This window comes from Astatotilapia calliptera, chromosome 18, assembly GCF_964374335.1.
Source record: "Astatotilapia calliptera chromosome 18, fAstCal68.1, whole genome shotgun sequence".
NCBI classification, from domain to species: Eukaryota; Metazoa; Chordata; class Actinopteri; order Cichliformes; family Cichlidae; genus Astatotilapia; species Astatotilapia calliptera.
The window spans coordinates 1700919-1722781 of NC_137439.1; the positions used below are offsets into that span (position 1 = coordinate 1700919).

General features: G+C 43.7%; 1 protein-coding gene across 1 annotated transcript; it reads left to right on the forward strand.

The window, feature by feature from the left end:
• The first annotated feature begins 100 nt into the window (after nucleotides 1-100).
• LOC113010735 (uncharacterized) lies at nucleotides 101-21175 on the forward strand. Its single transcript, XM_080292934.1, has 8 exons — nucleotides 101-2962; nucleotides 3746-3967; nucleotides 4398-5492; nucleotides 6550-6765; nucleotides 8460-9060; nucleotides 9602-9693; nucleotides 10451-10666; nucleotides 17750-21175. The coding sequence occupies exons 1-8, from the start codon at nucleotides 2791-2793 to the stop codon at nucleotides 19210-19212; spliced, it is 4077 nt and encodes a 1358-aa protein (XP_080149060.1). The 5' UTR covers nucleotides 101-2790; the 3' UTR covers nucleotides 19213-21175.
• The last annotated feature ends 688 nt before the right edge of the window (nucleotides 21176-21863 follow it).

Genomic DNA, 21863 nt, shown 5'->3' on the forward strand with positions numbered 1-21863 from the left:
TATAAAAGTATCTGTGGGTTTAGGGTTCACCGGCATTCAGGCTCATCGTGGCTGAAGTCCTTCCTGAGGTTGTGCTGGGTCTCTGCAGCAGGAGATGAGCGGACAGGAAGTGCAATTAACCAGAATGTGAGAAACATCTGATTTCCCTTTATGGGCTGTTTTTGACATCAAGTAAATCTGAATAATCTTGATGTGTTAATACAGCCTGCATGAAGACACGCCCAGAAACACGCCCTGCATGGCTGAGCTGCCAGCAGTAAACTGATAAAGCCTGTAACAGCACACAGGTGAGCTCGGAGGATCTCATCTGGTCCTCAGGATGTTGTAGTTTCATTACAATGGACCCACATCAACAACATCCACCGACACAGCATTAGGCACGCTGCATCAGAACAGTCGCATCTTTCCTTCACCTTAATGTTTTCCATCGAGGACAAGAAACAGGAGGGAATTTGTTTTTTGGGAACCATTCATCCAGATTCCTCTAACACTGTCAAAGACAGAATATGCTGCGCTAAAACCATCACGAGTCACAAAACAGTTTCAGCCTTGTAATAAAGTCTGGACAGTGATCAGATTTTCAAACAAATCCATTAAAATAAAACAATCAAGATCCAAACTAAATGCTAACTTTGAGTAGTTAATACATTTGTTAAGGGAGCAGGAGACTGAAACCCAGAGAAAGATGGAGCAGAGAGGAATGCACAAACAAGCACACGGAGCAAAAACATCTCTCCACAAAGGGAAAGACGAGACCACACGGGACCGATTACACAACGAGACGCAGCTGGGAACCGAGCACAGCTGCAGACAATCAAGGCGGGGCGGCAATCACACAGGAGGGAAGACAAAGAGGGGAAGGGAAGACAGGGCAGGCATGTGAGGAGAAGCAATCGCTCAAATAAAACAGGAAGAGGGACCCAGGACGGCAACGAGAAGCACAACAAACCCAGAACCATCAGAGTTTAACAGCAACACTGCAGTAACCATGAGGAGGAGTTTCATCTGTGTGTTTCCAAGAAGCTTTTGTTTACTAATCAGCAGGAAGCAGAACAAAGGGAGATGATCACAGGATCATTTCTTCCCACAGTTTTCGATGTCTTTGATTATTTCACTGCAGGGGGAAGAAACGAGCACAGATACAGAAGTAAAGTCAGTTACAGTAAAGGTAAAACATCCCCACGGTGCAGACTTCAGAGTCTAATCTGCAACATTTTACTTACTGTCCAGTTACAGATCGCATGTATCACATGACCTCAAATGATTTGTTTGTGAACAACATGACATGAAAGCAAATTAATTCACATTAAGTTCACTCCAGAGCACATCTGCTTATTCAAAGGGCTTAAAGTTGACCTCAAAAGGGCCTCAGCTGCCTGAGTCCAGTAAAAATACCTGTTAAAGCTTCACAAGGTTTTCCTTATTCTTCAGCTGCAGTCACATAAATCTCCTGTTCAAACAAACTGCCCTTTATAATTGAAATGTGTGTTTATATTGCAGACATTTTATAACTGCAGACATGATCATCTAAAACATGAGCACCACACGTGGAGCTTAACTGGCAGCACAGAGGCCAACTGAAGACTGAGCTGTTCAAACACAGCTTATTAAACTACAGGTGGAAACAATCAGGAAAATCACAGGGCAGGAAGTCAAACCAGCACACTGCATGAAAGAAAATCAAACTTCAAAGTCAAACAGGAAATAATCAGAGGAGACTAAACCTAACATGAACGCAGAGCGACCGAGACATAAAAACAGCCCGAGACAGAAGGAGGACGATCAGCAGCACAAAGACAAAGACCTGAACCAACAACCAGGCAGACCTGAAGCAGCTGAAGCTCACAACCACTAAAAGAAGAAGCACGGTTACATTCAGATAATGCAGGCTGCACGAGAAAGTGTGTGTGTGTCTGCATGCCAAGTACCCTTGGGCAAGATACTAACCCCAAGTTGCTCTCTGGTGCATCCATCGGAGTGTGAATGTGTGTGAACGTCGTTAGAAAAGCACTCAGTTTAGAGTCAGTGCTTGTGTGATTGGGTGAATGTGCCATGTTGTAACAGCACTCTGAGCACGCCGGGAGAGTAGAAAAGCTCTATATAAGAATCAGTCCATTTACACAGAACCAAAAACACTGAGATAATCATGGAAACAGTGTAAAAATCAACAAACTCAACATTAACTCAAAATTAAAATTAGAAACAAATTTGGAAAACGTTTTGTTTTTTGGGGTTTTTTCCTAAATACGCCCACTCGACGCCATTTTTCTTGTACATGTACAAACATTTTCTCATAATTTTTCCAAATATTTAAAATTTGCCTTCTTGTTATTTTGCAATTTTCTCCAAAACCTTTATACTGTTAAACTACCAGAAATGTACCATTAGTGGTCATTTTTAAATTAAAATGTATTATTATTATTGTTATTGTTGTTATTTTTTGTTTTTGCAGTTTGTTGTTGTGCTTCTTGCCCTTTTTTGTTAATTTTTCTTGCTTCTTAGTTTGTTTTGTTGTAAACTGGTGAAAGTTTTCTTTGAATTTCTTCATTTTTACTTATTATTTATTTTAATCTTCAGTCTCAAACGTCTAAGCAGATCGCAGATCGGCTGTGATCGAGTCCGGCTGTCCAACAGACTCCTGTCTGTAGAGGGCAGCACGACATTTCACAGTCCGCAAGCTGCTGGAAATTCATCAGACGAAGAAGAAATTCGGCGGAAGTAATCAATGAAAACTGTTGTTGTTGTGTGAGCTGAGTGTGTGAGCTGAGTGTGTGAGCTGCGGCAGCAACGATGCCTTCAGTTCAGTATCTGAGAGAGTTCATCAACGAGCGACTAACTGCTGCTGCTGAACAAATATTCTTGGAGTTTGAAAAAACGATCGTCCAGTACGAGGAAGAGATCGACCGTCAGCGCAGACTGCTGGATATCACCTGGAAACCCCAAATCAAGCTGCACAGGACAGGTGAGTCTGTGACGTGGAGCTCTGTGGGAAAGCTAGAATCATTTCCACGGGCTTCGTGACAGAAACACTGAGGGTAAAAGAACCAGCAGAAGAAACGCGTCACGCTACACAGCAGCGAACGCAAACGGCGTTAACAGATTACTGACGTCACGTTTTTGATCAGTGGTTGTTGATCGATGGTCGTGATAATTTGCATATTAGTGATCATAAAGTGACGTCACGGTTTCAGTCATCGTGCACACGTGCTGTTTGTTTGGAAACCTGCAGTCAGCTGAGACTGAGGAAGTCACCTGATGATGATGAGAAGTTTGTCCCGGTGAACAGAATCAGCCTGTGGGGAGGTCACGGTGGACAGGGCACGCGCACATTTTTTCTCTGATTTCATGAGAACGTTTTTTACTTTTAATGTTCATTCAGTACTTCCGGTGTTTCTGTCACGTGTCCGTCCTGGTAGTTGCAGTAGAGACTGGATGCTGTGTGAAATACAGACACATGAAAATGAATCCAGTGATGCGCTGATCTCATAAATCTGGACTGTATTCACAAAAGAACAGAAAACAAATCGTTTAAAGTGAGAAAAAATGAGCATTTCTTTGTCAGCTTATTTTAAATGTTCACGTTTTAAATGTTCACGTTTAAAGAGTCAAGTCGGATCCACGGTTTCTTCATGGATCTCTGAAGCTTTGGCCAAATAAAAATAATCAGCAGTAGTCGTATGTTTTAATGTGGTGTTTTCAATAAAGCACTCGACCTTTGCTCGCCTTGTGCTTTAAACATGTGCAGACGACCCACAGCAACATGTCAGCAGGGAGGAGGAGGTTCTCCCCGAGCAGCAGCTCTGTGGCCAAGAGGATCCAGAACCTCCACAGATTAAAAAGGAACAGGAGGGAGAGCAGCATGTAGTGAAGGAGGAGAGTGTAGACGTCATCATCTGGAACGAGAGCAGTCCTCAGCAGGAACACGAGGACGTCACCTGCAGCCCACAGATGAAGACACAAAGGACAGGTGTGTAGCATGAAACCATTTCAGTGAACCACAGCCGAGTGTGACTCCTGTGGATCTGAGTCAGGATTCAGTCTCAGCAGAAGAGTCCACGTTTTCATTCAGTGACATGTTACCAGCTGTTCCTCCTGATGCTGCCCGCACATTTATCCAGGCTTGGGATCATTGGGAAGCACAGACAGGCCTGTGTCTCCTCCTGGTCTCAAACCTGTGATCTCTGTCAGTGGAGCCACCGGGCACAAGTCATCCCATTAATGTTCTGAGCCTAATTTATCCCCCGGTGTTTGTACCAGACTTAATAGGACTAAATGCAAACATACCAACAGAATATTAGTTTACCTTCATCTCCTTCTCAGCTTCACTAATCGGTCATTTTTATTTCTTCTATGCAAAAGTGGAAATAATAACTTATTTCTTGTGCACCTTTGTTTAGACGTCCCACAGCAGCATGTCTGTGAGGAGGAGGAGGAGGTTCTCACTGAGCAGCAGCTCTGGAACCAGGAGAGGAGCTCCAGTGTGGACCAGGAGGAACCAGAAGCTCCACAGATTAAAGAGGAACAGGAGGAGTTCTGTCAGGAGGTGAGCCAGGAGACTGAGACCTTCATGGTGGAAGAAAGTGAGAAAGGAAGCAAGAATGCTGACTCAGGATTAACTGTGAGTTTCGGTTTAAAGCCAAAAATGAGAAATCGCAGACGTCTCGGTGCAGACGACGCTCCGAGCCAGCGTCGCTCTGACACGGCCAGCAAATCTGTAACATGTGACGTTTGTGGAAAAGGCTTCAAGTACAGATCCCGGATGCAAAGACATCAGAGAATCCACACAGGCGAGAAGCCGTATCCCTGTGAGATGTGTGGGAAAGGTTTTTCTCAGAAGGATGCTCTGACTGTGCACATGAGAACACACACAGGTGATAAGCCCTATGTTTGTAACACCTGTGGGAAAAGATGCTTGACCTCATCGACCCTTACCCGGCACGCCGCGGTCCACACGTGCCAGAAGCCCTATTCCTGCAAAACGTGTGGGAAAGGTTTTGCTCAAAAGTCCATTTTGCTGGTCCACACGAGAGTGCACACCGGCGAGAAGCCCTATCTGTGCAACATCTGTGGGAAGAGATTTTTTAAATTGTCAACGTTTAACATGCACATGTTTATCCACGCAGATGAAAAGCCGTATTCTTGCCAAACATGTGGGAAAGGTTTTAATCGAAGAACTGATTTGTACGTCCACAGCAGAATTCACAGAGGTGAGAAACCGTTTTGTTGCCCAACGTGTGGCAAGTCTTTCAATCGGCGCAGTAATTTATTATCCCACACAAAAATCCACACGAGTGAGAAGCCCTATTCCTGCGAAACGTGCGGGAAGTCTTTCAATCGAGGCAGTAATCTGTTACGCCACATGAGGTCTCACACAGGGGAGAAGCCTTATGTTTGTAAGAGCTGTGGGACCAGGTTCGCTGACTCGTCGTCACTTAAAAGGCACAGAGGAGGAGCTGCTGAATGTGGAAGAAAAGCTTCTTTAAAATCCTCCTGAGAAACCACACAGCTGAGAGGCCGTGACTGTATCAGCGTTACTGCACCACGCAGCGGAGACGTCCTCTTGCTGTGCACCATGACATCCGCCACTGAATTAATCGAGTGGCACTAGCAGTGGGAGTGGGCGTGTGTTTTTGAGTCTAAAGATATGTTTTGAGAAAATCTTGGTTATTCAGTCTGTGTACCTGTATGTGCTCACTGTGGTAATGTCAATTTCCACAACAGCCTCTGTGGAATTTTGTCACAACAGTGGGGAAGTGGAGGGGAAGCTACTGGGAGTCTGAAGTTTTCAACAAGCAGCTTCTATAAGTTCTCTTTCCTTCCAGAGTCCGACGAACCTTTTCACCCTTACATTCGTCGCTGTGGCTCACGTGCTCCTGAACTTTAGTGTGGCTGTGCCACGAGCTCATTTGTAGCCCATCAGTTTTCTCCCACTTACAGACCTCTCTCTCTCTATCCACCTGCTCGTCCGTGGAGTGGATATGCAAGTGTTCTCAGCTGAATCATGGGGCGGATGCTGTGTTATTGGACTCGACAGCTCCAGACCACACAGGGTTTAAACCAGACGGCAGAAAGATTAAACGCATTTTCATCAGGTGTATAAATATCAGGTGTTTTTCAGCATGGTACCCTACAGATGAAGAGAATAAAGAACAAATATGAAAATGTGTCTTTGTTGTTTTTACTGCTACTTTGTGCAATAATGCATTTTTCAAATAATTTCTTTGCTTCGTGGATGGATGTACTTTATAAAAACAAAGCTTATCTGATGAGTAAAGTGTGAAGTGTAAAGCTTTTATTAAATAACTCGGAAAAACAAAAATGATTTCTTCTGCGGGTTTATTTGGTTTAGCTTTAAAACTTTGGATGATTCTGACTCATGAAGCAAGTTTTTCATCTTAATCCTGCAACCTGCCACAAATCTCTCCATTTTAGACATTTTACATTTGCTTTTCGTCTGTACAGGGCTTTTATTATGAAACTCTGGAACACGAGTAAGCCCTTTGGGCGCATGCGTAGAAGAAGCAGGTTTGCAGCAGCGGCTCTCCTGAGGCGCGGACCGAGCCGGAGCACGGTGTAGTATTCCCCCGCTCAGTACTCGGGTTACTGCAGTAGTCATGTGTACTCTTGAGTATCTGAAGGACTTTATCCAGCGGAGGCTGACGGCAGCCGCGGAGGAAATCTTCAGCGAGGTGGAGAAAACCTTCGTGCAGTACGAGGAGGAGCTCGACCGTCACCGGCAGCTGCAGCGGAAGCTGCTCCTCACAGGTGTGTAAAACCTGCACGTGCCGGAAATCCAGCCAGCGGTGCTGCGTTCGAGGTCAAACTGGGAGTCGGAATTTTATTATGAAACGTAGCCAACGAGCCCACATCCAAGATGGCGGCAGTGAACGTAAACTGTGGTAAAACTTGGAATGTGTGCAGCACAGCTGTGTACCCGTGACTCACTGGCTGTGTCCCAATTCAGGGTCTGCAGCCTCAACGATCCTCAAGGGCCGCGTGCTCAAAGGCCGCTAAGGCCGGAAGTGCGAGGCTTGTGAGGTGGGACGGTCTAGCCTCCGTCGCGCTGCCCAGGTTGCCTAGCAACCATGATACTAACAGCTGGAAACGTGTCATACAGCTGTGTTTGACAGAAATGAAGGAGAAAATCTTTTGTGCATTTGTTTGTTTCTACATGAGCTTTGATCATTCTCTGTGAGATTAAGCTCAGCTATTGGACGGCGTATATTTCAAAGTAAAGGCTTTAAAACCAAGTTAGTACAAACGTCACTGATGTCACATGACTTTGCCGACATGTGGCCAACAGCAATGTTTAATGTTCTTCGTTATTAAATATTTGCACATAAATAAGTGACATAATATTCACTACTTAAAGTTTACTCTTCTTTTTTTTCGGCAAAATTATCCACCCCCACCGCCGCGCTATGCATTCTGGGATATGTTGGGCCACGAAGTCTACACCGCCACATCCTTAAAATTCAGGGAAATGAAGGACGCATTTGAGGGCCGCATTTCGAGCAGCCTTTGAATTGGGACAGCCTTCGGCGCGCCGCTGTGACGTAATCGGCCTTAAAATGCGGCCTTTAAGGCTGCAGACCCTGGATTGGGATACAGCCACTGACCTGCTCCACCCATGAATGTGCTGCACAGGTGCCAGAAACTGTCTGATGAGCTGAGCTCAGCAACAACAGGGAGGCTGCGCATCAGCTCACCTGAACACACCTGGCTGATGCACGAGCTCTGGAGCCGATCGGTGGTTGGCTGGATCCGCTTTATTCCAAACATGTAAACAATATACCGAAGTTCATTTAGCAAAGACAAACAAACAGCTTTACAAAATAACATACAAGGAAAGGAGTGGGAAGAAGTGCGCATGTCCCGCCCCTTCACCACAGTTATCGGTCAATATTCAATCAGCGTCCTTGTTGATATAATCTGCAGTCATAATGATAACGAACATATTTCTAACATAATATACACACCACATAACATCACTTTGTTTTTGCCTCCACACAACAAAACCGACTCCTCCAGTTATGAGAAGTTAGTTGTAGAATCCAATAAGCAGGAATGAAACTCTGTCCACGGCCTGCTGGGAGACAGAGCTGTCAGATCATCAGCCTTTGTTTCCTCCTCACCTTCTGCAGGGAGGGCACGTCTGCTGAGACCCCTCTGACCCAGGCTTGGATGAGTCAGAGGAACTTAATGGATGGCTGGATTTGTTATACACCTATAAAGCTGAAACTTCTCCCCAACAGGAAATCTTTGTTTTTAGTTATGAACCTCTTGAAGCCATTCTTTCTTTTTTTATGTCTCATATTTAAAAACTGGATGTTAAATCTGATGCTCCTGACCTTTGTGTGTGTGTGAGTGAACCACAGAGTTCACTAACCCTCACCAGGATCTCTGTGGGTTTTACTATCATCATACTGTTAACTTATTTCTTGTGCAACTTTGTTTAGATGTCCCACAGCAGCCTGTAGGTAAGGAGGAGGAGGTTCTCCCTGAGCAGCAGCTCTGGAACCAGGAGAGGAGCTCCAGTGTGGAGCAGGAGGAACCAGAAGCTCCACAGATTAAAGAGGAAGAGGAGGAACTGTGCAGCAGTCAGGAGGGAGAGCAGCTGGGACTGAAGGAGGAGACGGATACCTTCATGGTGACTGTTGCTGAGGAAGGAGAGCACAGTGAACCAGACATGGAGCAGCTCTTCTCTCGGGGGCCTGATGCCTTCATGGTGACTGCTACATATGAGGAAAGTGAGGAAGGAAGGAAGCAGTTTTGTTGCCCAACGTGCGGCAAGTCTTTCAATCGGCGCAGTAATTTATTATCCCACACAAAAATCCACACGAGTGAGAAGCCCTATTCCTGCGAAACGTGCGGGAAGTCTTTCAATCGAGGCAGTAATCTGTTACGCCACATGAGGTCTCACACAGGGGAGAAGCCTTATGTTTGCAAGAGCTGTGGGACCAGGTTCTCTGAGTTCTCATCACTTAAAAGGCACAAAGCACATTTTGCACAGAGCTGCAATATGTGGAAGAAAAGTTACAGCATGTCCTTAAAATCCACGTGAGAACCACGCAGCTGAGACGTGGTCGTCCTGAAGCACCGATGGGCAGAAAACGTGTGGACACATCGACTGGACCGCGCTGCAGCAGCAGCCTCGTGTGAAACGAGTCTGTTACTATCTGTTTTCAGTCTGAGGGAAACAGCACCAACAGTTCAAGGCAGAAAAACGTGAATCTTTCATGTTTTCATGAAGTCTCGGTGGCTCGGTGTGAGCCCCGTCTTTTAGCCTGTTTGTTTCTCTTTAGTTCTCCGAGCGGGATCACCGACATCTGTCACTGAGTTAGAGTTAGTGTTCTGGGAAATAAATGAGTGTAAAGACTGAGCAGTGCGAGCGGCTCATGTGTTTGGACGTTTTCTTGGTCTGTGTGTAAATAACAACATTAGAATCCAGCAGAAACACTGAGGTGTTTTTAAAAAGCTCAAGTTTCTCTTCCCTTAACCTAAAGGAGCCCACCTCTCCCCCAGACCTCCCTCTCTCACCCCGACCTCCCTCTCTCACTTCGACCTCCCTCTCTCACCCCGACCTCCCTCTCTCACCCAGTCCTTCTCTGCTGGAGAATCCCAGCAGATTCAATCCATCCAGCTCTCAGAGAAACTGGAACAAAAGCTCCATCTCAGTCTCTACAGGCTTCAGTTAGCATGTCAAAGGTTAAAGTTCATGACATCACAATTGCAGGAGAAAGCCTCCTCTCTATAGAAAGAGCACGCAGCACAACTCAGGTCTGCGACGGCACAGGCCGAGTCCACAGCTGAACCCAGCAGAAGAGCTGTGGTGGAAGTGGAACGAGTGACACGACGCTGTGAAGAAGAGCGAGCTCCAGACAACTTTACACATCTGTAACTTTATACTCCTGTAAGTGTCCTTTACAGTCACATTTTTACTGAGGTGACATACTTTAATACATATTCTGAATTTTGATATTTGAGAATAATTTATTTGTGATTATTTCATGAAATTTATTGTGAAGGTTTGTGTGGAAAATAAAGGAGTGAACAAAGTGGTTTGACTCTTGTGTCCTGGGTGCGCTCCTTTTAAATATAAATAACATGAGAACTGTAAGGAGTTCAAATGGACACTACACTTATATTAAACTTTTATGTATTTAATGTGTGTTGAGACTCCAGTCGGGTACATCCTTCCTCTTTCTTGTGGTGACCTACAAATAAAAGAAATACACAAGAACAAACATGAAAATATGGTTCTTTATTTATTATTATTTTGTGCAGAAATCCTCATTTTTCCTTTTTTCGATTTTCTTCTGTGTCTCTGTGACATTTCACTAAGTTGCTTTTCGTCTGTACAGGGCTTTTATTGTGAAACTCCGGGAGAGGAAGAACCCTTTGGGCGCATGCGTAGAAGAAGCAGGTTTGCAGCAGCGGCTCTCCTGAGGCGCGGACCGAGCCGGAGCACGGTGTAGTATTCCCCCGCTCAGTACTCGGGTTACTGCAGTAGTCATGTGTACTCTTGAGTATCTGAAGGACTTTATCCAGCGGAGGCTGACGGCAGCCGCGGAGGAAATCTTCAGCGAGGTGGAGAAAACCTTCGTGCAGTACGAGGAGGAGCTCGACCGTCACCGGCAGCTGCAGCGGAAGCTGCTCCTCACAGGTGTGTAAAACCTGCACGTGCCGAAAAGCTAGCGAGGAGTTGTGCCACAGCGGTCTTGCACGCGGGTGTCCGCGCGGACAGCCTGAGCCAACATGGCCGAGAGTCACGGGGTCACTTCCGGCGTCATCCTCAGCTTTCGCCCCCCTTTGGTGTCAAACCTGCGCCTCTGGGCTATGCGTTGGCTGTACTGATGTAAGTTTGCCTGCTGTCAGTGGTTTACTTTAAGGGTCCACGAAGCTGTGAAATGTAAACGGCTTCACTGAGCTCGATTCTTCAGTTTGAGGGTAAATCTCTGAACACGGAGCTCGTGAAGGATGTCGCGAGTCTGACAGCAGGTTGGGAGGTCAGTAGAAACCAGACCTGTCCTGGTGTAACAGCGTCTCAGACACGAGGCACATCCGGCTCTTTAAGAATCTAAAAGCTGGATGATGTCACACATTAAAGCTGAAAGTTGTTCCTGTTACTATTATATCCAAACTGTGTGACGCTGTTCTCGCTCATTGTCGCTCTGATATCATATCAGTGTAATGCAGTGACTGTTACAGAGGAGAAAACCATCTTCCACGTCGAACAAGATAAACCAGATTAGAACATGCTGCTGTTTTATTCTGATAAGTATGCTGACAGCACGCTGCACTCCTCCCTGCCTGAACCTGAAATGTGTTACTTAAAATATAAAACTAATAAACTACCAGTTAAAGTATTTACTGTTGGCCAATCAAAAGTCAAAGGAATCATTCTGTTTCCTTATCTGCGTTTCATGGATCGATATCGGTGCTGCATCATGTCTGTGCCATCACATGTTTGTATTAAAGCAGTGTGAGAATGGTACTAATGGAAGATGACGGTGATGTGGTATCTGAACAGCTGGTGGAGCCTCCACTTGTCTAAAATTGTGGCTTTAAAGTCAGAAAGCGATTTGAGGTCACATGTTTGCTCCTGATTCGTGTCAGCGAATGTTTCTATTCGTCCTCTCACTGACACAGAGATGCAGAACAGTAATAGTCACCTGAGACGATTTCCCAGCAGCGTTACACCAGCGGCAGGCTGAGCTGCCGATGCCGGCAGGATGGATCCATGTTTCCATGGTTGCTCTGACCTCGAGACTGATCATACCCGGAAACGTTTTTCCTTCTTGTGTTTTAGTTTTAGTGAGACTGAAAACTGTAGCCTCGGTGTCTTGTCCGTTCTGACAGCGGTGGTACCCGCTGTGGTCTTCTGCTTCAGGCTTTAGCATGCCGCCCATTCAGAGATGCTCTTCTGATCACTTTGGATGTGACGAGCAGCGATTTTAGTTACTGCTGTCGTCCTGTCTCAGAGTTCTGCCGTTCTCCTCTGACACAAAGAAGGTACTTCCTCTCAGAGAACTGTTGCTCTCCGGATAGTTTCTCTTTTTCAGACCTCCTTTGTAGGGCTGGGCCGTATCATACCATTCACGGTAACACCGGTATAATGTTAGGCAATGATAAGAAAATGAAATATTGTGATAGAATATGAGGAAAAGGCGCATTTGCAGTGTTTTCATAAACACATGGCAGAAAAAGCATGGCGGTGACGGAGAATGAGAAGAGTGAAAGCAGATCTCTGAATGAAATGGATGAACCAGAACTGGTTTGTAAAAATGCTGCAACTTCAGTGGTGGAGCTGGTTTAGCTTTCGTCCGGCACTCAAAAGTCTGTCAAAAAATGTTTCAGTACGACTTTGCTAAGCTGCGAAGCTGCACCGCTTGATGGACTGTCGGAGCATTACGGCTATCGTAGGCTGAGCCTCGCGGAGTGATGCGTACCGTGCTTCAACATGACGTTACCGTATTGTTTGTGTATAAGGACCCAAAATGGCAGCTGTTAAGAGACGTGCGCATGAAGCGGATTTTAAACTCAAGGCTATCGGTCATGCAGTAGAACATGGGAACAGAGCAGCTGTGAGAGAATTCAGCATTATGAGTCAATGGTACAAAAGTGAAGAATGAGTTGAGTCAAGTTAGACGTATCTGACTGTTTTTTACTGCACTTCCATGTTTCAAAGCTCCTCTTTTTACCTTTGGTGGTTATTATACATGGTTATGCTCAGCATATGTCAGCCCATTTGCCTTTTGGTTAAACTGTCAGCAAGGAATTTGCATTTGAACTGTTAAAATGTTATATATACACATAAAAACAGCTGCTTGTTTACGTGAAAATACATTCATGGGGTTTTTTTGCACTAGTAAAGTTGTGGAGTTGTACAGTATTTTGTCTCGCATCAATTATATCGTCCGTTATATCGTTATCGCAAATTTTCAAATGTACATCGTTGTAAGTATTTTTGGTCATATCGCCCTGCTCTACTTCTTTGTAAACTCTGAGATGTCTGTGTGGGAAAAACCAGCCAATCAGCAGTTTCTGAAATAGGACACTAAAAGTTTCTTAAATCACTTTTCTTCCTCAATTTTCTGATGCTCAGTTTGACCCCCGGCTGATTGTCGTCACCATCTCTACATGCATAAATACACTGAGCTGCTGCCATGTCATTGGCTGATTAGAGATTAGTGTTAATGAGTGAGTGTAGACCACAGCTTGGTACATCTCTTATTGTTTGATATTCATGAGCTGTGGGCAGAAACTGAGTGAGTGAGATCACAGATGAAGGCGGAGAAAACAAGCGTCGTCCAAACGGTGTCTGGACTCTGCGTCAGAGGGAGGGTGAGGAGCTTGGTTATTCAGGAGCGTCTCAGAGCTCCTCAAGGAGCAAGTTGAGATATTCGGGCATCTGGCCAGGATGGCTCCTGGGTGAGGTGTTCCAGGCATGTCCTACCAGGAGAAGCCTCCAGGGCAGACTTGGGGCACACTGGAGAGATTACGTCTCAGATGGCTTGGAATGAGTTGGAGAAGCTGGCTGGGAAGAGGGAGGCCCCCGTGATCCGGAGCCTGGTCAGGAAATAGGTGGAACCAGTAATAGGTGTTTGAGTTTCAGTAGAGATCTGTAAGCAGTGACTAGGGCTGAACGATATATCGCATTTGCGATAATATCGCGACATGATCAAGTGCAATTTTCTAACCGCAAAGGCTGCGATTATACTGCGATTATATTATACAATTCATGGGCTGCATCCTCCTGAGGCCGCATTTGTAGACCGATTACGTCACAGCGACGCGCCGAAGGCTGTCCAAATTACTACCATATCCCAGAATTCATAGCGCGGCCCAGCCAAACTCCAGTTTCCAGCAATGGCGGCCGCTACTAAGTTTTAAAATTACTCATACTAATCTTTCAGGGTCACAAAATAAACTTTTAACATATTTTCAGGCGAGAAAGTAGTTGTGTAAACATCAAATATCTGCTCGGTTTATCAAGATATCCCATATTTGCAAAAGTGCTTCGACGTTTTCAGAGGCGTCTGCTACCCACCAGCTCGACAGCTAGCCGGGAGCTCGAGGGTTACTGATGCGGCCGAGAACGGCACAACTCCCGGCACATCATTTTCAGATCACCGCGGAGTTTCGCTGCTCGGGTTAAACGTAATATATAAGTCACTTAGACAACCTAAAAATGTTATTGTTGGGCTTTTTTCAGTGTTTTGTTTGTTCGTGAGTAAATCGGTTTGGCTGAGATTAAAGTTATTAGATTAGATAAAATAAAACTTTATTAATCCCCCGGGTGGGTTCCTCCTTGGTTTTCACACAGCTGACTAAACGTCAAACAGAAAACTTATTAAACAGAAGTATGAGACAGTCGAGAATTTACACCAGTGTCTGGTTATATTTTAGATAGCAAGAAGCAGACGGCCGAGTTTATTAAACTCCACCGAGACAGCGGTGACGCTAATCAGAACTAGACCGTCCAATTTCACGCCTTTAAACTTTAAAGGCGTGTTTGTGTGTGTGTTTATATAATTGCTATTATGTTTGCACTTTATGTGTAATGTTACTGACTGCAGAGATCAGTAAGATGTGTGTATTTTTTATTTATTAGTTTTATTTATTTAATATTATTTTTTAATTGAATGACTGTCTAGTAGTTCACAGATGTCGAAAAACTGAGTGTGGTAAAGCCACTGATTTTGTTTATGTATATTTCTGCAATCTGCACATTGTACTGACTTTCATTTTAATGTTTACACCAGGGTTCCTTGTCAGCACTTTATGCTCAGATGTTTGTAAGCTAAAAATAAACTATTGTGTATGTTCAAATATACTGTTGTGATTGAAGAAGTTAAATAAAAATGTCAGTCATCAATTCATGCATCACCTCATGTCATCATAACAGAGGTCTGTCTTCCAGGAAAGAACAGTTTAAAATTAATGTAATATAGTATTGGCCATACTATATGATGTATTGCTTGTCTTTGTTTAATAATACAGAAAACAAAGACCTTAAAAAATAATCGCATATCGCATCGCAATCGCAATATTGGGGCAAAAAATCGCAATTAGATTATTTTCCATAATCGTTCAGCCCTAGCAGTGACAGGAAAAATTCCCCCAGGTATTAAAATGCTAATTTCCAGGTTAATATTTGTTATTCTGAGGGCCTGAAGGGCTTTAAAAGTAAAAGGAATTTTGCATCACTGCCCCCTTGTGGCGAGAGTAGTTATTTAAAACCAAAAACCTCCAGTGGTGATTGTAGAGTCTGTTGGGCCCCCAGGCAAAAATTCGTATTTATTCATTATTTATAAAAACAAACAAAACATAAATAATCATTTAAATAATAAGCAAGTTCAATTTTAATTTTCCTAAGAAGTTTCCTGTCTTGGTTGATGGCAAACGGATCCTCTGAACATCTGTAATTAACACAAAGTCTCTTTATATGTAGCTACTTAAAAACATCAAAGGTGCTGATATTGATATGAGTTATATGACTAAACCTAGAACATAAGACACACACAGCTGTACCTCAGCGTCAGACCTAGAATGAGCCTGGCAAACAGAAATGTGGCTCTGCAACAAATTTTATTGGAAAAATATTTTCACTGTGAGCAGCAGCAACTTCCCATCTCAATGAGAATGACTTGAAAGAGGAATACAGTGGCTATCCTGTGATGTACAGGTCCTTCTCAAAAAATTAGCATATTGTGATAAAGTTCCTTATTTTCTGTAATGTACTGATAAACATTAGACTTTCATATATTTTAGATTCATTACACACAACTGAAGTAGTTCAAGCCTTTCATTGTTTTAATATTGATGGTTTTGGCATACAGCTCATGAAAACCCAAAAGTCCTATCTCAAAAAATTAGCATATTTCACCCGACCAATAAAAGAAAAGTGTTTTTAATACAAAAAAAGTCAACCTTCAAATAATTATGTTCAGTTATACACTCAATACTTGGTCGGGAATCCTTTTGCAGAGATGACTGCTTCAATGCGGCGCGGCGTGGCATGGAGGCAACCAGCCTGTGGCACTGCTGAGGTGTTATGGAGGCCCAGGATGCTTCGATAGCGGCCTTAAGCTCATCCAGAGTGTCGGGACTTGCTGGAATCGGTCCTTCTCCACAATCTTCCTCAGGGTCACCTCTTCTCGTTGTGCAGCCTTTTCTGCCACACTTTTTCCTTCCCACAGACTTCCCACTGAGGTGCCTTGATACAGCACTCTAGGAACAGCAATTTCTTTCTGTGTCTTACCCTCTTGCTTGAGGGTGTCAATGATGGCCTTCTGGACAGCAGTCAGGTCGGCAGTCTTACCCATGATTGCGGTTTTGAGTAATGAACCAGGCTGGGAGTTTTTAAAAGCCTCAGGGATCTTTTGCAGGTGTTTAGAGTTTTTGTTGATTCAGGTGATTAGGTTAATAGCTCGTTTAGAGAACCTTTTCATGATATGCTCATTTTTTGAGATAGGAATTTTGGGTTTTCATGAGCTGTATACCAGAATCATCAATATTAAAATGATGAAAGGCTTGAACTACTTCAGTTGTGTGTAATGAATCTAAAATATATGAAAGTCTAATGTTTATCAGTACATTACAAAAAATAATGAACTTTATCACAATATGCTAATTTTTTGAGAAGGACCTGCACATATGGTCCGTGTAGGGCAAAAGTTTTGGGCGTGAAATAAAGAGAAAGACATTTCTTCCACTTTGTTCTCCAGACTCAGTTTTTAGAGCAGGTGATGACATCATCCAGTGGCAACAAAATTCCTTGAAAAGTCAAATTCTAGATAAAAATTGGTGCCCCTTTTTTTTTTCAGACACTCTCAAATTCAAATGAATCGGGAAAAATTCTGTTTTTTGGATTTTGTGAAAATCATGTGACGAATCACCACCGAAAGTCATAGCACACTATTCCCCATCAAGCCTCACACAATAATATAACAGGCTGCGAGGCGTTTTGCTTCAAAATTTAGAAGTGAGCTGTTGCATCAGCACAATTAATTAACTTGGAGATTCGGATCTGGAATTGATATGTCACTGTGAGATGATGGTTTTATTAGAGAGGACGTCTCACTGTAAGGGAGAACTTCAGAAATGCTGGTTTTGGCCTTCCACCGAAGAAAACTCACCAGATTTCTGATAAAAACATTGTTGCACAGTTTGGTAAAATAAGGTGTGGTGGGACGTGGTCTGCGGTGCCGTGCAGGGAGGGCAGACGCACCTGCACGGCACCCATAATCACGCCCGCCGGGTTAAAACACGGGGACTCAGGTGTGTGTGGTTGTTGTTGTGGTGAGTGTGAATAAAAATGGCTCAAAATGATATTCCGTGGTCCCGCCGTTCCTTATTCTCACCACCACAAAGGTTTCGCTTACTGATGCTTAAAATACATTGTTGTTTGTCCTATGGACAAAAATGACAGGAAACAAACGGGCATCTATGAGTAAAGTGACAGAGTGTTTGCCTGTAAGCAATAGTGATGACTAACTGCACGTTGAATTTATGGCAGTGTAACAGACTCATGCTGCTTCAGCCTTTTTCTCTCCAAAAGATCAGCGAGATAAAACACTCCTCTCTGATGGTTTATGCTCTGTAATGAAGTTAGGAAGTGAGCTAACGTTTGATCTGCCGTTAGCCGCTTTGAGGTCTGCTCTGACTGAAAATGTGTCGCCCAAATTATTTGGCACACTTCAGATTTCATTTGTGTAGTAACGTATTGCCTTTGTTCCTCCAGACCTCCCACAGCAACGTGAAAATGGAGAGGAGGAGATTCTTACTGACCAGGAGAGACCCTCAGGTGTGGACCAGGATGAACCACAGCAACCACGGATTAAAGAGGAACAGGAGGAACTCTGCACCAGTCAGGAGAACCCCCAACCTCCACAGATAAAAGAGGAGGAGGAAGAAGTTAGCACCAGTCCAGAGGACCCAGAATCTTCACAGATTAAAGAAGAAGGGAAGGAACCCTGCACCAGTCAGGATGGAGAGCAGGTCGTGCTGAAGGAGGAGACTGATACCTTTACGGTGACTCCTGTTCACGAGGAAGATGGCTGCAGTGAAGCAGGACCAAACAATGTTCTGCTCTCTCCTCTGAGCCCTCCTGACACTGAGAATGGGAAGAAGTACTATCGTATTTACACAATGAAATATCTTGAAAGAATTCAGACAGTTGACAAAAGATACTGTTGCAAAATATGTGGGAAAGGTTTCGCTCACAGGTGTAATTTGGTGGACCACATGAGAATTCACACTGGTGAAAAGCCATACACATGTGAAACATGCGGGAAAAGTTTCAACAGAGTTGGTAATTTTAATGCCCACATGAGAAACCACACGGGTAAGAAGCCCTATGCTTGTGAAACGTGTGGGAAAGGTTTTAATCATCGATGCAATTTGGTGGACCACGTGAGAATTCACACAGGAGAGAAACCATACACATGTGAAACATGTGGGAAAAGTTTCAATCGAGTTGGTAATTTTAATGCCCACATGAGAACTCATGCAAGTAAGAAGATGTTTTCTTGTGAAACCTGCGGGAAAGGTTTCAATAGAAGGGGCCACTTTAATGCCCACCTGAAAACGCACACAGGTGAGAAACCTTATCCCTGTTACACGTGTGGGAAAACATTTATAAATGCATCAAGGCTCAAATTTCACATGATAATTCACACCGGTAAGAAACCCTATTCTTGTGAAACATGTGGGAAGCGTTTCATTCGAAAAGTGCACTTAACCACCCACGTGAGAATTCACACAGGTGAGAAACCTTATCCCTGCGAGGTATGTGAGAAAAGATTTATTGACGCGTCAACGTTGAAGTGTCACATGAGAACTCACACAGGTGAAAAACCGTATGTTTGTAACATCTGTGGGAAAGCATTTTCTGTCTTATCGACCTTTAAAAGTCACACCTCGGTTCATACAGGTGAGAAACCGTATTCCTGTGAAATATGTGGGAAAACATTCAGTCGCAGTGGTCACTTGACTGTACACGTAAGAACTCACACGGGTGAGAAGCCATACTCGTGTAAAACATGTGACAAAACTTTCAGTCAAAGGCATCATTTGACTTCCCACATGAGATCTCACACAGGTGAGAAGCGGTATTCTTGCCAAATGTGTGAGAAAAGCTTTGTTCAAAGCAGTCATTTGTGGCGCCACATGCGAACTCACACAGGCGAGACATCGTCGTCCTGAAACATCTCTGTGGGATTATCTTCAAGTGACGCTTAGGAAAATAAGAGGTTAACAGAGGAACTTTCAGATCTCAGAGCTCTGTAGTTTATTGCATGTGACAAAGTACTCGATGGATCAAATGAATCATGATTTGATCTTTCAGAGCCGACAGTGAGGCTGTCAGATTTGTCCGGTCTGTAAGTTTTGATTTTTACAGAAACACGTTGCATATTTTGAAAAATGCTGCCTTTCGTCTCCTGTTTTGTTCACTTTTGTGCTGTTCTCATGATGTAAACATGAGAAAAAAAAGTTAATGTTACAACATGTTAAGGCTTTTACTTTTTCTTATCTCTCTTCTTTTTCTCGTCACCCCCCCATGGCAGTTGTGCAGGCTACCCCTCGCTGGGCCTGGTCCTGTTGGAGGTTTCTTCCTGTTAGAAGGGAGTTCTTCCTCCCCACAGTGCTCCATGTGTCTGATTGGTTCTCTTCAAGAGTGTAGTTAAGGCTACTGTTATAGAGATAATCATAGTCACAATTACTTAGATCATTATTGGCCAGTTATTGAACTTAAAATGTCTTTTTACTGACTGTATACACACACACACAACCCTTATAGTTAAAATAAAAAGTGGTTTAATCCTAATAATTTTTTTCATCATTGAAAGCAAAAATCTGCAGACCTCATTCTGGGATGTGAACCTTACCCATAAAGCTCTTTGAGATGACTGTTCTTGTGAACTTGGCAGTGTTGGAAGGTTACTTTTAGAATGTATTCCACTACAGATTACATAATACATGTCCCAAAATGTAGTTTGTAACATATTTCATTAAATTACTTAATGTCAGTAACATGTTCTGAATACTTTAGATTACTTGATATATTGTCATGGTTTTTACAACTACATGGATGTACTGTGTGATTTGTTACTATTACTGAAGGCTACTTGCCACTGAGCTAATATTGTTAGCTGGCGTTAGCTGAGGTTAGTTCATAGACTGCTTTAGGAACTGCACATGATTATTTGCACCTAGCAGGCTGTTAATGCTTTCCACCAAGTTTAGCAGTCTGCACTCTAATAGTAATAAATCACACAGCAGTAGTAAAATCGAAGATACTGAAGTGGCACATAACCCAGGTAGCTACCACAACTAAAACAAGGTAGCTGCAGTCGGCTAATGTTAGTTTTAAAAAAGAGCTTACTTCCAGATGTTTCTTTACGTTGGAGTCTTTTGACGCTGAGAGCAGCTTGGTTGCTGACAAACAGTTTTCATCCCTTTCTTCTTTAAATATGAAGTATTGTTGGAAATTCCAAGTAATAAATGTATTCCTACCTGTGCACTGTTGGTTCTGTTGTGCTGGCTCCAGGTCCATTGTGTAACTGATGCCACCAACATTAACAGGACGCTTGCTTCAGAGCCTTTATTGTGTGTTTGTTTGGGTTTCTGACAATGCGTTTAAAAATTAGAGAGGGGACAGCCGAACATATGAAACATATGTATGTATCGTATGTAATTATCACCTTTTTAAACGGTAACTGTAACAGAATACAGTTACTCACATTTTTGTATTTTAAATGTCTTCCATTACTCCCCAACACTGGAACTTGCTCTATTGATAAAACTGGCTTGAGCTGAGCAGAGGTTCCATCTTACTTTGTCTTTGTTTGCATGTTTATGCGTCACGTTTCTCTTTCTTTGTGCGGCTGGATTTACAGGAAGTGTTCCAGCTCCCGCACCATTAGTGTAGTGTCTAATATTACAATAGTTTTCTCATTATTTTAAGTATATGTTTCCAAAGAGTCTTTTTTTTTTTTTTTTACATCAGTGTTTCTCCATGAAAACACTTCCTGAGTTTGGTCAGTTTTAGTAGAATTTTCTTTTGCTTAGTTTATATTTTCGTCTATTTTATGATTACAGTCTTTTCACTGTTTCACTCACGGCTGTAAATGAACCTGTAGAAATAAAATTCCTTTTGTCAAAGAAACCTGATAACATTTCTTTCACTGCTCCTTAGAGTGTGTGTGTGTGTGTGTGTGTGTGTGTGGGGGGGGGGTAATATGGGTGTCATCAGACCAGCTAAACTTCCTGCAGTGGCTCATCCAGCGATGAGAGCTGATGATGGTCGGGTCTCGGGCTACCACCCAGTTTTCAGATGAAGAGTTTCCAAAGGGAGCGCATCAGGTGAGAAGTGCGAGGACCATGAGGCATCCATCAGTCATCCCAGAGCTGCGATCTGAAGCCACGCAACGACTACAGACCGTTGGTCAAATTCATGACTGAAGCAGCAGCAGGTGTACGAGTGCAGAGTTAAACCGCTCTCAAGTCTCAGGTGAGTAAAGCAAATAACTACCAATGGAAGTGAAGGATATCGCCTGCTGACCTATCAGGGAGTCGTAAATGCATTTTAGCTGAGGTCACCAATAGGCGGGCTGCGGCCCGGATGATTACTAGATTCTAGACTAATTTTAATCTGCCTCACCGGCGTGAAAGTGCTGCGAGCGCACCAACGTGTTTATGAAGATGTCTCTGAAGGTGAGGCTTCTCCACCTCACAGCTCCACCCAGGCCGTACGCCACCTCCTCGTGAGCTCAGAGATCTCGGGTCCCTGTTGCTGCTTCCACATGGGAAACTGGAAAAACCTGACGTCATTTCCCTGAGGGTCCCCTTCTGGT

Bases quoted from the DNA above. Each gene is read 5' to 3' on its own strand.
- LOC113010735 (XM_080292934.1), top strand. From the start codon at position 2,791: ATGCCTTCAGTTCAGTATCTGAGAGAGTTCATCAACGAGCGACTAACT. The intron at 5,493-6,549 runs GAGAAACCACAC...GGCTCTCCTGAG, and splicing joins AGCTTCTTTAAAATCCTCCT to GCGCGGACCGAGCCGGAGCA. The intron at 9,694-10,450 runs GTTAGCATGTCA...GGCTCTCCTGAG, and splicing joins CTCAGTCTCTACAGGCTTCA to GCGCGGACCGAGCCGGAGCA.